Below are 13,129 nucleotides of genomic sequence, written 5' to 3'. Positions count from 1 at the left end.
TTCTTTGGAGAGACTGGAGAGGATGCATAATTATTTTTAGCAAATTTCAAGATGTCGTGCTGTATCAAGAGGATAGTAACTGATCAAGAATGTGTAGAAATGTTTGAGGTAGTCCTTAGGAAAGATGCTAGCACTTGGTTTGACTCTTTGCATGAGGAAGTTAAGGGGAATTACACAGAAATTCTAAATCGTTTCAATAGTTACTTCTTTGATCCCCAAAACACTCAAAAATTATGGCAAGACATTGTTTCTCATAAGCAAAAGGACTTAGATGACTACTAGTTGTACAAGCAAGAGTTTCTACGTCTTTGGGCTCTATGGATACGAAATGTTTCTAACCCTGGTGATGGTGCAGAATTTCTAAAGAAGGAGAGGTTCATAGCCGGACTCTTTCCTGACCTTAAGGTAAAAGTTGAGGCGGCTGCACCTGCTACCTTTGATGCAGCAGAAACTAGGGCAGCTGAGAAGTATAGGAAACTCAAGTGCCTAAGGGGAGAGGTTCCAATACAAGGTCTTAGACCCAAAGTTAAGTCACAAGCATCAACATCTAGGGAGCTTTTTGAGGTAAGGCTGAAGTGATTGAGAAGTTAAATGAATCTTCAAGTAGCCTGTCAATTCACCTTGCACAAGCTATAGGTCCAAAGGGACAAGCAAAGAAGCTAGAAGAGAGAGAGAGCCATGACCTAGGAGAGTCTTGCAATGTTGGAATTGCGGAGAATTTGGACATGGGATGTATAATTGTCCTTGGCCCCGTGGGGAGCCAGGGAGACCTACTTGAATTACCGAGTGATGAATGTAGGTGAACAAACTGGTCAACAACCAAGGCTTTTACAAAAGACAAATGGAACAAGACCACCTCCACAAGGGGTAGAAGGAGTTCCACCTTTGCTAGATCCAAATGTGCATATGGTAGAGGTAACAAATTCAAATGAGGTTTAAATGGAAGCAAATGGCATTAAGCGTGGTCAGGGAAAAGGTAAAGAGAAAGAAGCCAGTCACATCACAGAGTGACCATAGACGAGGCAAGAAGGAAAAGGAGACCAAGGAAGCTACGAGGACTCGACGTCATATCAATCTCCAAGACATCCCTCTTGGACATGGTATGGCTCCATACAACTTGTTGGAAGACATGAGAGGTAAGGGTCCTGATATCTCATGGCCTCAGTTTCTTGCATTATGCCCACAAGTTTGGAGAGATTTAACGAAAGCACTTGCACTAGGAGAAAGATAAAAGAGAGTGTGCCTGTTGTAAAAATTTCACATGCTGAAATGAATGAGGATATTACACCTGTGCTAGATTGTTACATCAAAGGAAGCTTGGTCAGGAAAGTTTTAGTGGATGGGGGTGCACAAATTTGCATCATGACAGAGGGAATCATGCAAAGAATAGGCATGCACATCCATGAAACACCTGAAATTAAAGTGAAAATGGAAAACAATAGCAAGGCTAGGTGCGTAGGCATTTGCAAAAATGTTTTTGTGGAGGCCTTTGGCATTAAGAAGGCAGTGGATTTCTATGTCATGTCTACCAAAGGAAATGATTACCCATTTATCCTAGGGAGACCATGGATAATGAAAATGCGAGCTTTGCAGGATTGGGAGAGTGGAAAGCTAATTTGCAGGAATGACAATCATAAGAAGATTGTCTTTGACGTGAAGGAGCAACACCAAGAGGAGCTCCATGAAGAATCATCTCAAAGTGAGACGGAGGAAGGCTGGACCGATAGCACTTCAGAAGGAGAAAGTAGCGGTAGCATTACTGAAGAGGAGTCTTCCATTGAAGTCATGGGGGTAAGGTTTAAGCCAAACAACCAAGAGACCTCTTGCCCAGGTTTGGAAGAGGTAGGTTCCCAAGAGAACCAAAATGTGGAAGATGAAGGAATGCTAGAAGGTATGTTGTCTACAACACTTACAAAGGATGAAAGAGAGGAGTTCAAAGGTGTGTTAAGAAAATTTCCTAGGTTTTTGCTAAATATTACATCGATGTGCGTGGAGTAGATGTTGTTAAACACAAGATCGAGTTGAAGCTAGAGGACACACCTAAGGCTCAAAAGCTACGAAGGTTAGGAGTCATCAAGGAGCAGGCTTTACTCAAGGAGGTAAGGAAGCTTCTAGCAGCATGTTTCATTTATCTAGTGGATAATTCAGAGTGGGTATCTCCAGTTGTTGTCACTCCCAAGAAAAATGGCAAGTAGAGGGTGTGTGTGGATTACCATCCCACTGAATGAGGCAACAAAAGGAGATCACTTTTCCCTCCCATTTCAGGATGAGATACTAAATGAGGTAGCTGGTCATGAGAAGTACACTCTGTGTGATGGCTACTGAAGTTACTTTCAAATAGGTATTGCATTGGAGGATCAATTGAAAACAACCTTCATCACTCCTTGGGGTTGTTATGCTTTTAGAGTCATGCCATTTGGTCTGATAAATGCTCCTGCAACATTTCAACGTTTCATGAACATGGTGTTTCAAGCATTCTTTGGAAAGTCAATTAGGGTGTTCATTGATGATTTTTTCATTTATAGCTCAAAATAATTGCATCTAAAAAGGGTAGAAGAAGGTTTAAAGAAGCTCTATGACATGGGAGGTCAACTCAACCCCGACAAATGTCACATAGGTGAGGATGAAGTGATCTTGCTTGGTCACAAGGTTTCATATAAAGGGATTGAGGTGGATATTTCAAAGGCAAAGGCTCTTATTGAGCTCCCATCACCCAAGAATCTCAAAGAGGTCATCTCATTCATTCAAAAGGTGAATTATATGTCACGCTTCATTCACTTAGCTTTGGAGTTGCTTCACCCTTTGCAAAAGTTGACACAACAAGTAGAATTTTCATGGTCTGATGAGCTTGAAGAGTACTTTGGAAACATTAAAGTCCTCCTGCCAGAGATACCAACACTCATGCCTCCTTGTTGGGAGTACACATTCTTTCTTAGCTCTAGTGTTAAGAAAGAAACAATTGGTGCGGTTTTGCTATAACAAGATCCCCATAGTACCCGGATGCGACCCATCTACTTTGCTAGTATGGTCATAAATGCTTTGGAGAGAGGCTACACGGAGGCACGACTCATGATTCTTTCTCTCATGTTTGCGGTAAGAAATTCTAGATCCTACTTGCTACCAAAACCTTTTGTAATTCTCACTGATTCAGAATTTTTTTTTCCTTGGGTGTTATCTCAAATGAATCTTAGTACTAGGATCTCAAAGTGGATTATGGAGTTGCAAGAGTTTCAATACTCTTTCAAGGTATAAGATAGTGTGTGTGCACAATTTCCAGGGGATCCTTACTTATAGGGTACATGAGAAGGAGATTAAGGTGCCTGAAATAAAGACCCTACCATTGCCACCACCAAAAAGTATTCCTAATGCTCTTACCTTGTTCTTTGATGGAGCTTTTCGACGAGCCACAGGAAAAGCAGGGGGAGGCTTAGTGTTGCTAAACCCAAGTGGAGAGGTGGTCATGAAAGAGAAGGTCAATCTACCAGGTTCAACTAGCAACAATGAAGCAAAATACGACACACTACTTCATGGCTTAAAGATATGCATTGGCCAAGGTATACAACGTCTCATGGTAAAAGGGGATGCACTTCTCATTGTGAAGCAAATTTTAGGCATTTGGGCGTGCAAGAATGAAAGCCTAAGGACAAAAGTTCATGCCATTCGTAGATTGTTTAATCAGTTTGAAGACGTGAAACTATATCATATTCCTAGGCAACAAAATGAAGATGCCGATTTACTTGCACAAAAAGCAGTTACATGTGTTGAGAAAGAAGTGCAAGTCATCATGGTGGCAACAACTGTCAAGCAACCAAGCTACCAGGGATTGGAATCATTGACTCCCATTATTGGCTACATTTTGGAGGGTGAGTTTCCACAAGACTTCACGAAGGCTCAGATGAGGAGACTCATGAAGAAGGCAAGCACGTATCTCTTCCTAGAAGGATCCCTCTATCAAAGAGGGAAGGATCAAGTGTGCAGAAGAGTACCAAATATCAAGGAAATTCCAACCATTCTAAAAGGTTTGCATGAAGAGGCATGTGGTAGTCAGTTTGCCCAAGAGTTAACTGTGAAGAATATTTTGCTTGCGAGGTATGTTTGGCGAAGTATGCATGTGGATGTCCAACATTGGTGTAAAAGTTGTCACAATTGTCAGGTAAATGGGAATAGAATATTGGTTTATGGTCCAAAGCAAATCATGCTTGCAAATGGACCCTTTGAAAAGTGGGGCATTGATGTTATGGATCCTCTGCCTAGGACAAAAAATGGTAAACTCTACATTCTAGTGGCTGTAGACTATATGACTAGGTGGGTGGAAGCACAAAGTGTGGCAAAGATAAATGAGAGGACAGTGAGCAAATTTGCCTACACTCACATTTGTTGTATATTTGGCACACCTTTGGAGATTGTTTATGATAATGGTCCAGGGTTTAGAAAGGGCTTTCTCACAGAAGTCTGTGAAGAACTTCACATTCTACATCGTCACAGTACACCCTACTATCCCCAGTCAAATGATTTGGTAGAAAAAGCTAATGGTTTCATTGCATGCATCATTAGAAAGATGATGAAAAACAAGACAAAGTTGTGGGATGACTTCTTGGATGGTGCCTTGTGGACATATCGAACCACATACAGGGAAGCCACAAAGTTCACACCATTTCACTTGGTCTATGGTCAAGAGGCTTTACAACCAATTGAGCTCAACATTCCAAAAATGCAACTTCATGGCAAAGTAGCACAAGATGATCAAGAAGCATGGATGGATCGACTTCTTACCTTAGCTGAGCTTGAGTGGAAAAGAGAAGCAGCATACGAGTGCTACAAGAGGAAAGCTACACAGGCGAAGGAGAATCTTGACAAGAAACTAAAGGACAACGGCATCAATGAAGGAGATCTTGTACTAAGGTATGACAATCGACTCGATAATCATTTTGATGCCAAATTTGAAACTAGATGGCAGGGTCCATACATAGTTAAGAAGGCTTTCAATTCAAGTTACTATCAACTTATGGACTTGAATGGAAAAGAGCACTCTAGGAAGGTAAATGGTTATCGATTGAAGCCCTATTTGAGTCGCCTTCTACCAAAGGATCTACCAAAGATCTGTCAAAAGGCAGCTATCTCATGTAAGTATTGTTCCATGAAGCATGAGTGTAACTTCAGCCAAAATGCTAAGGGGCCTAACAATGAAGATCTCTTCAAGGACTCTGAAGCACTCTCTTTGGAAAAGATGCTTTATGGTGGTACATGAATATACCATCATCCTGGGGGAGGGCTAATGATAGCCGTTTTATGGCTATCCGAAATTGTCATAGTGAGCTACCTCACCCTATCAAATCACTCAAACATTGTGGTTATCTTCACCCTTTCACTGTACATAGGCATGTGTGAGTTAGGAGACTTCCCCATATCTTCTTAAAAAAACCTCAACTAGCTAGTCACTGAGCTAGTTGAGACAAACAAATAAAAAATAAAAAAATAAAAGTGTGTTTTATTAAACCTATGTACGCCTTCTTTCATCCTCTTGCACCATAAGTATATTTTTTTGCCAATGTGTATATACTCTAACCTCATTGTTGAGCGGGGGACCACACCTATACATTTTTGCTCACACTCATGTTTTTGTAAACACTTATTGTAATGAATGTCTCTCTGCTGACATTTCTTTTTTTTTTATGGAGACGATTCATTGTAATTAGCGGGACTCAATTGAGTTTCCAGCTTGTATTCCCCAAGTAGTTTCACCTAATGATGTAATTAGATTAGAGATGTTTTCACACCTCCAAGGCTGAGGTATAAGAGCCAATTTTTGTAAAACTAAGGATAACAATTTTGAATCATTAATCAAGGTGAGTTTTTGAGTGCCGTGACTGTGTCTGAGAGAGAGTGTGAAAGAGAGAGAGTCTATCCTCTTGCTACGTGAGCTACGAAACCGCCATTGGAGAAGCGACACCGCCATTGTGTTAGCAACAGCGAGAGCTACACACCGATACCAAGCGTGCGTGCATTCGGCTTCTACGCGAGGTGAGCTCCCACGAGCTTCTATGTGAGTTTTCTCCCTATCTGTGTGTTGGAATTGAGCGTGCCATATATCTATAGAACCGCAACGAGTAGAGCTACACATTAGTACCATCGGAGTCGAGATTCGGTCACATGTATTTGTCGGCTTGTCTTCATACGCGTTTACCGCACGGAGTGGTTACAGGTTGAGATTGTATTGTAGATTCATAGGGTATTGTCCTTACCTAGTGTAGAGACCCCCTTTTGAGTTTGAGGCTGATTCGATGACTCTATATCATGTTTCGGATAGCATTTGTTCATAGTACGGATTTGAGTCACTTGTGTATTTGAGAACCTAGATCTGATTTCCTTGGTAATTATTGTAATAAGAAGGTCGAGTAGGTGATTAGACACCCACCTATTTGTTTCCATGCGCCTGCGGGTCAAGCATTGTCCTCATCTGACATTCTTGTTTGTCGGTTGAGTTCTCGCTATCATAGCCACCGCTAGCAGCATAACCGCCACAACATTTGGCACCGCTACCAGGGACGAGAGCCCTAAGTAGGTGACCTTAGACTAATGCTACGAGGTGATTTGTTTTGTTACTTTGTATATTTTAGTTAGAAAGGTCTAGGAGTGGTGGACTCCGAGGATCTTTGAGAGGTACTAGGAAACTTGTGGTATTCGTGGGTCTTTCATGTTTGACAGTTTCTTAGTTTAGATTATATTGATTTTTGTTGGTGTTGAGTGGTTGTTGAGATTGAGGTATTTACTAGTCCGTGTGTGGCAGTGAATCTGTTTATACTCACAATTGTAAAAACCCAATTTATGATTAGAAGTAGCTTAGGTAGGACTTGATTTGATCCTGATCTAGAACTATTAATCAGTGATTTATTTGCTTGATGTGTTTGTTTGCATGTTGGATCACTAAACCGTTGATTTGGTAGTGAAACTTGCATAAACAAAGTTCAGAGAAATTTTCTGTGATACTGAGTGTTGTTGAGCACTTAGGAGAGCTCTTGGAAGAGTTCTGTATTGAAAAATTGGAATTCTGCAACTTTAGACATCATATGCGTATGATGTATTAAGGGCTAAACAGAGACAAAAACATAAAATTTAACATTACCAGAGTGTTCAGAAGGCGGGTTATACCCTAAGATCAACTTAAAAAAAGGGCTTTAACACTAGGTTGGTAACCTAACAGGACATAAAAGTGTCCTTTTAGGGTTTTGAAAAAAACCTCCAAAACCATAGTAAATCCACTCATTTTGTAAAATACTTTGATAAAGTTATAGTTCAAGGCCTACTACACATGGAAAAAATAAAAAACTTGTAAAATTTCTCATCTTTTGGTCACACCAAGCCTCCAAAGTTGATGGACCTGTACATTTTCATCAAAACAGTCATTTCTTACGTTTTGTTGCATAAAAATAAGATTAGGGATTTTTGTAGGACTTGAGATAAATTCCCTAGTTAACTTCAATGGGTTGGTGATCAGAACATATGATTGCTTCTCACTCACTATTTTTTGTTTTGCCAAAATAAATAGGTACAAAAAAGTTGAATTTTTACCATTCTGGAAACCTATCATCAAAGTTTCTATAGCCACGCTCAATATAAATAATATATGCATGTTTTCTTAGTTCCCTATTGTCCTTTAGGTTCATAAGGAGCCATGGAGCATGTCAAAAGAATAATACATCTCTTACCAAGGGGAATCTTGGGGACAAAGATGAAGTGCTAAATACAGCAAACATGAAAAAACTGGGTTCAACATTATGAGTTGTAGAATCCTATAGAAACTATTCAATATCTAGCCAAATTTGATCCTTATGACTAGATATGGTTACTACCTACAAAATGCATGTAGTTGTCACAAGAAAATAACAATATTGAAAAAGCTATACTTGATATAATAGAATGTTTAGTTTTCTTCTATAATTGAAAAGTTCAACCATTGTTGTCTACTATGCAAAATAGGGTATTAGGTGCCCCAAAACTCAAGGAATATTAGCTTTATGTTACAATATGCAACATAGAAAATCAAAACTTCATTTGGATATCATGAAATCCACCAAAAAAATCATAGAACGGCTAAAATTGGCTAAAAAACAGGATTTGACAATTTTTATAATTTGGTCATAACTTACAACTTTAATATTTATTTCTCCCTAGAAACATCAGGACATGTTGAGGCCTACTAAAGATAGTTCTCTAGCATTTTAAACTTCCGAAAATGAATTCTAGAGTGGTATAGTTGCAAAAAGTTGAAAAAAGCCAAAAACAAGACCCGTTTTTTCACACAGTTTAGGTTGTGAAATGTTGTGCAAGGACAAGGTTAAAGATGGAATTGATATTCCAAAAAAATGTCGAGTTTTTTTCAGCTCATGAGACAACTTTCTAGATAGATAGCACCTCAAAATCCATTTTGAAACTCTTGACATAATTCAAGGAAAATGGTCACTTAACAGAACATAAAAGTGTCCCATTACCAACCTAGTGTTAACAACCCTAGAAACTCAAAATACCAAGTCAGAGTGCAAAAAACGCAAAGAATAGGGAAAATTGATTCAAAGCTCATTTTTGCATTCAGACTTGATAAAAACACTTGAAACTCAAAGATAAACACTTGGAGAAGATTAAAATTGAAAATTGGGCAAATCTGTGAAAAAAGACATCATACGCATATAATGTCTTTTGGCACTTGCTGAAGTAATTTTTCAAATTTGACTTGACAACATTGTTACAAACACTGTTAAAAGCTTAAAAGTAATTTTTCAAATTTGACTTGACAACATTGTTACAAACACTGTTAAAAGCTTAAATATTGAATCTTGACCAAAATTGAGCAAAAAGACATCATACGCATATGATGTCTCTAACCTAATTCTGGGTATATTTTGATATTTTGCTAAATAGATCCTTTGTACTAGTTGTCTAGAGCTTGTATTTCAAGTTTCATGTCATTTGGATCACATTTGACCCAAAGTAAGTCAAAATCGGAAAATTGCCAAGAAAAGCCTAATCTGGCTTATTTTTGCATTCAGACATGATAAAACACTTGAAACTCAAAGATAAACACTTGAGAAAGCTTAAAATTGAAAACTGGCAAAATCTGGGACAAAAGACATCATACGCATATAATGTCTTTTGGCACTTGTTGAAGTGATTTTTCAAATTTGACTTGACAACATTGTTACAAACACTATGAAAAGCTTAAATATTGAATCTTGACCAAAATTGAGCAAAACGACATCATACGCATATGATGTCTCTAACCTAATTCTGGGCATATTTTGATATTTTGCTAACACAGATCCTTTGTACTAGTTGTCTAGAGCTTGTATTTCAAGTTTCATGTCATTTGAATCACATTTGACCCAAAGTAAGTCAAAAATTGGGAAATTGCCAAGAAAATCCTAATTTGTCCATAACTTGCCCAAACATAGTTCAAATTGAATTTTGTGAGTGGACAGAGTATAAGGGTGCTACTAGGAGTGAGCAAAGCAAAAATATCCAAAATCTGTGAAAAAAGACATCATACACGTATAATGTATTTTTGAGAAAATCTGATACAAAATTTTTACTTGAGGTAACAGAAGTCTTCCAACTGACAAAACAAACCATTTGACCGAGTATCATTCAGTTTGGATCACTTTTGATCACAGAGACTTGGGATAAACAAACTACCGATACTGACAAGTTAGATTTCTCTAGGGGGATGGATGAATTTGAGATCTGGTAGATATCTCCAGAAAAATCAACCGAGACAAAGAGAACAAGCGAGTGTTATATCAACCGAGGAAAGTGTAAACCAAAGTGTAGTGCGATCGTTAGAGCCGATCCTTGAAGGAAGTATTTCTGATACTTCTTCAGAGAGATCTTACGAGATTTTCACTGAACACTTAGGATACTTGAACTTAAAGGAAAGAGAAAACATGGCAGTAGGACCATCAAACCCTTCAACCACAATGAAACGACAATGAGCAAGGTGCCAAGATCTAGAGAGATGGTATGGACCAATATTGTGTAAAGATAGAATATAGACCGAGTGAGTTCAAGTACTTTATTGTTCATAAAGTATCAATACGACAATGAGCAAGGTGCCAAGATCTAGAGAGATGGTATGGACCAATATTGTGTAAAGATAGAATATAGACCGAGTGAGTTCAAGTACTTAGTGCCCATGAGCTATAGCGGAGATAGGTACCTAGATGACGAAGGTATCATGTACTTGGTAGTCCTGAATCCTAACATTGTGGACAAGTGGGGATTGATGGGCACAAAAGCCAAAGTAAATGAAGAACCCGAAGAGAAATCACCAACAATGAGCTTCCCTAATGCGAGGTTAAGGCGAGAAAACAAAACTTTGAGAGTTAACATAGACAATGTTTACGTGGGGTTATACAAGTATAATAATGGAGAGGAAGATCTCTATTATAGATGAAAGGAACCCTACGTCGATGAGTTGACAGAGCAGAAAAGACTTTATGTCTTCACCTATACAGAGGCATTAGGAAAAATATGAACCCTCTAGGGGCCCTTTGGGATTAAGGTTAATTAGAGGCTAGCCAATAGGAAGAGGCTGGTGGACACACTCTATATCCTCAAAAAAGTAGGGGGACAAGGTAGCCTTACACCTCTTAATGGCCTCTTACCTAGTGAGAAAGTAAGGGAGGTGGCTAGGGGGGGGGGGGGGACCACTTTGACCTTTTTTCCCCCACTTTTTGGCCCGGATTTAAAAATACACTAAAAATTTCAAATTTTCAAAAAATTTCAAATTTCAAGTTTTCCCTCCTTAGAAGGTCCCCTAATCTATTTCATGGTCAAAAAAGTATTTTTGACCTCCAAAAGTAAAAAACGTGCATTAAAAATTTTCAAAAAATTTTGAGAACATCATTTTCCACCCTCCAAAGTCTTTCCAAACCTATTCTATAGCTATAAGTGATTTTCTCTCTCTACAAACCCTTTTCCAAGCTCTCCATGGCTGCAACAACCACATGCACCCCCTATAGTCCAACATTATCTCTCTACTAGCTTTCTCCCATCTCCATTGTAGCACCAAACAAGCTTCTCCCCCATCTCTTTCCCTTGCCCACCACATAGTTCCACACCAAGCTAGCTCCTCTCCTTTCTCTCACCTCCATTACAGCATGAAACAAGATTCTCCTCTTTCTACTTTCATTCACTCGCACTACATGGAAACCTCTACTCCCGAAGGTGGAAGAAGCATGAACTCCCATGACTTGCATACCACAAGAACAGGAGGTGTGAATAGTGCATGGGCATTGCAAGGATTCATTTCCAACATAAAGATAGAATGGTGAGAAAACTACCCTTGTAGCTTACATTCAGAGCTTAAGATCATCTCCATCTTTAAGTTTATCATGCTGGAGGGAATTAACCTCTTTATGACTTTCAATGTTTAGGCTTCACACATCATAACATTGGGTGGTGCTATTTTGTTGATGGATTTGGTGCGCCATCTATAGTTTTGTAGCATGTGATTGAGTCTCACAATGTAAGTAAGTTGTGTTATCTATGGAGAGTCATCAAAGATTTTTCTTATAATTTATTCTTTGTATAGTTGTCATTAGATTATTAGAATGATATCATTTTGTACTTTATAACTTTGTGCTCACATAATCTGTTTTTTACTTACAGAGTCAACTTGTTTTAAGAGGACATGAGCAAGCAACCATGTGCAGAGATGGAAATCACCCTATTTTTGTTCCGTGAGGAACCTTTCACTACCGTGTTAAAAGATTTTGATAAGAATAGTAGGATTTTTGTAGAATCTTGAACCAATAGGTACTCTCTAGGAGCTCTTAGAAAAGCCATCCCTATAGTACTACTATCTTCCCTAGTGTCATAGACACACAAATACTCGTGTATATGAATCTCTAGATGAGAAAGACAAATACTTGTAAGAGAAGCCTAACAGAAACAACATTGTCTCCATTTGTAATTATTTTTATGAGGCTGGATTCCTCTATAAATGCAATATAAATATTTCTTTTTGTTAAATGGTGTCGCACTGAGTGAGAGTATTTTATTTAGATTACTGGAGTTTCATACAGATTTGAGAAATATTGTTGATTTTTTTGGATATTCTGATTTTCCTGTAAGATGTTTGAAGTTTCAAGTCTTAATCATTCCACCATGAAGAAATTCATGCAATACTTTGATTTCAGTTTAATCACTAATGGTTATTCTTATTAAGTGGATCATAACCTTTGTCAAGATGTCCTCATTTGGGGATGTTGAATATATATCAATAGCAACATTTCAAAAGTTGAGCAAGCTAAATTCTTGCTTTCCAAAATGTTATTGTTTCCATACTATGCCTATGCCAAGCTTGACTTAGAGAAATGACAACTTGAGATGGAGGTGTAGATATATAGGGGTGACTTATTATTGATTCTTGTTTCATCATATATATTATAAAGCCTTTGAGTTTCCACCTTTTTTAGTAGTGTTGACAAGTTTTTGGTATCAAACCTTCTTAAATATCCCTATTCATTCGCTATTGGTAGCTATTTATTTGGTATTGTTAAAGATCATACCAATAGCTATCACCTTGTGAACTTAATTGTTGAATTGCGGATTTTATTTTTACTATGTAGCTCATTTGGATAGAGAAAGTGTAAACATAAATTATAGATACATGCATTGTTAACATAGAAGATATGTATCACTCGAACCTATATAACTGCTAATAAAGAAACCTTTGGTCGGATACTATAACAATAGGGGTCACATGTGGTTTTAAATACCAAAGAAATGGCTTAACCAAAACATTCCCAAGAACATGAGGTGAACACAAGGAAGTAAAAATTGGCTCCTTGTTTGGTTGATTTCTAGTGCTAAATGTTCTGAGTGCACAAAATTTGTGAGGCCTTCGACCTTGCGAGTTCACTAAAGTATATGTAACATAACACATGTGTTCAACAGAAGGGAATTTATATTCTTGTAAAGTTACAAAAACATGTGTAGGTAAGGCCTATAAGGGCTACTTTCAATCCATTGTGGTGAACGCACATGATATAGGAAAATTTGACATAGTGAATACTCCGGACATCAAACACTACAACTCTATCTCATGGACATACATTAAAACAAAGCCCCTATT

General features: G+C 38.2%; 1 protein-coding gene across 1 annotated transcript; it reads left to right on the top strand.

Moving 5' to 3' along the window:
- Positions 1–4,711: 4,711 nt before the first annotated feature.
- LOC147449037 (uncharacterized) lies at positions 4,712–5,248 on the top strand. Its single transcript, XM_086521497.1, has one exon. It carries the CDS (start codon positions 4,712–4,714, stop codon positions 5,246–5,248), a length of 537 nt encoding a protein of 178 aa, XP_086377623.1.
- Positions 5,249–13,129: the final 7,881 nt, after the last annotated feature.

This window comes from Adiantum capillus-veneris, chromosome 10, assembly GCF_014529385.1.
Source record: "Adiantum capillus-veneris isolate H3 chromosome 10, ASM1452938v2, whole genome shotgun sequence".
NCBI classification, from domain to species: domain Eukaryota; kingdom Viridiplantae; phylum Streptophyta; class Polypodiopsida; order Polypodiales; family Pteridaceae; genus Adiantum; species Adiantum capillus-veneris.
Note: the sequence above shows the minus strand (reverse complement) of the source record. Positions and strands in the feature narration are given on the sequence as shown.

Bases quoted from the DNA above. Each gene is read 5' to 3' on its own strand.
- LOC147449037 (XM_086521497.1), top strand. From the start codon at position 4,712: ATGCAACTTCATGGCAAAGTAGCACAAGATGATCAAGAAGCATGGATG.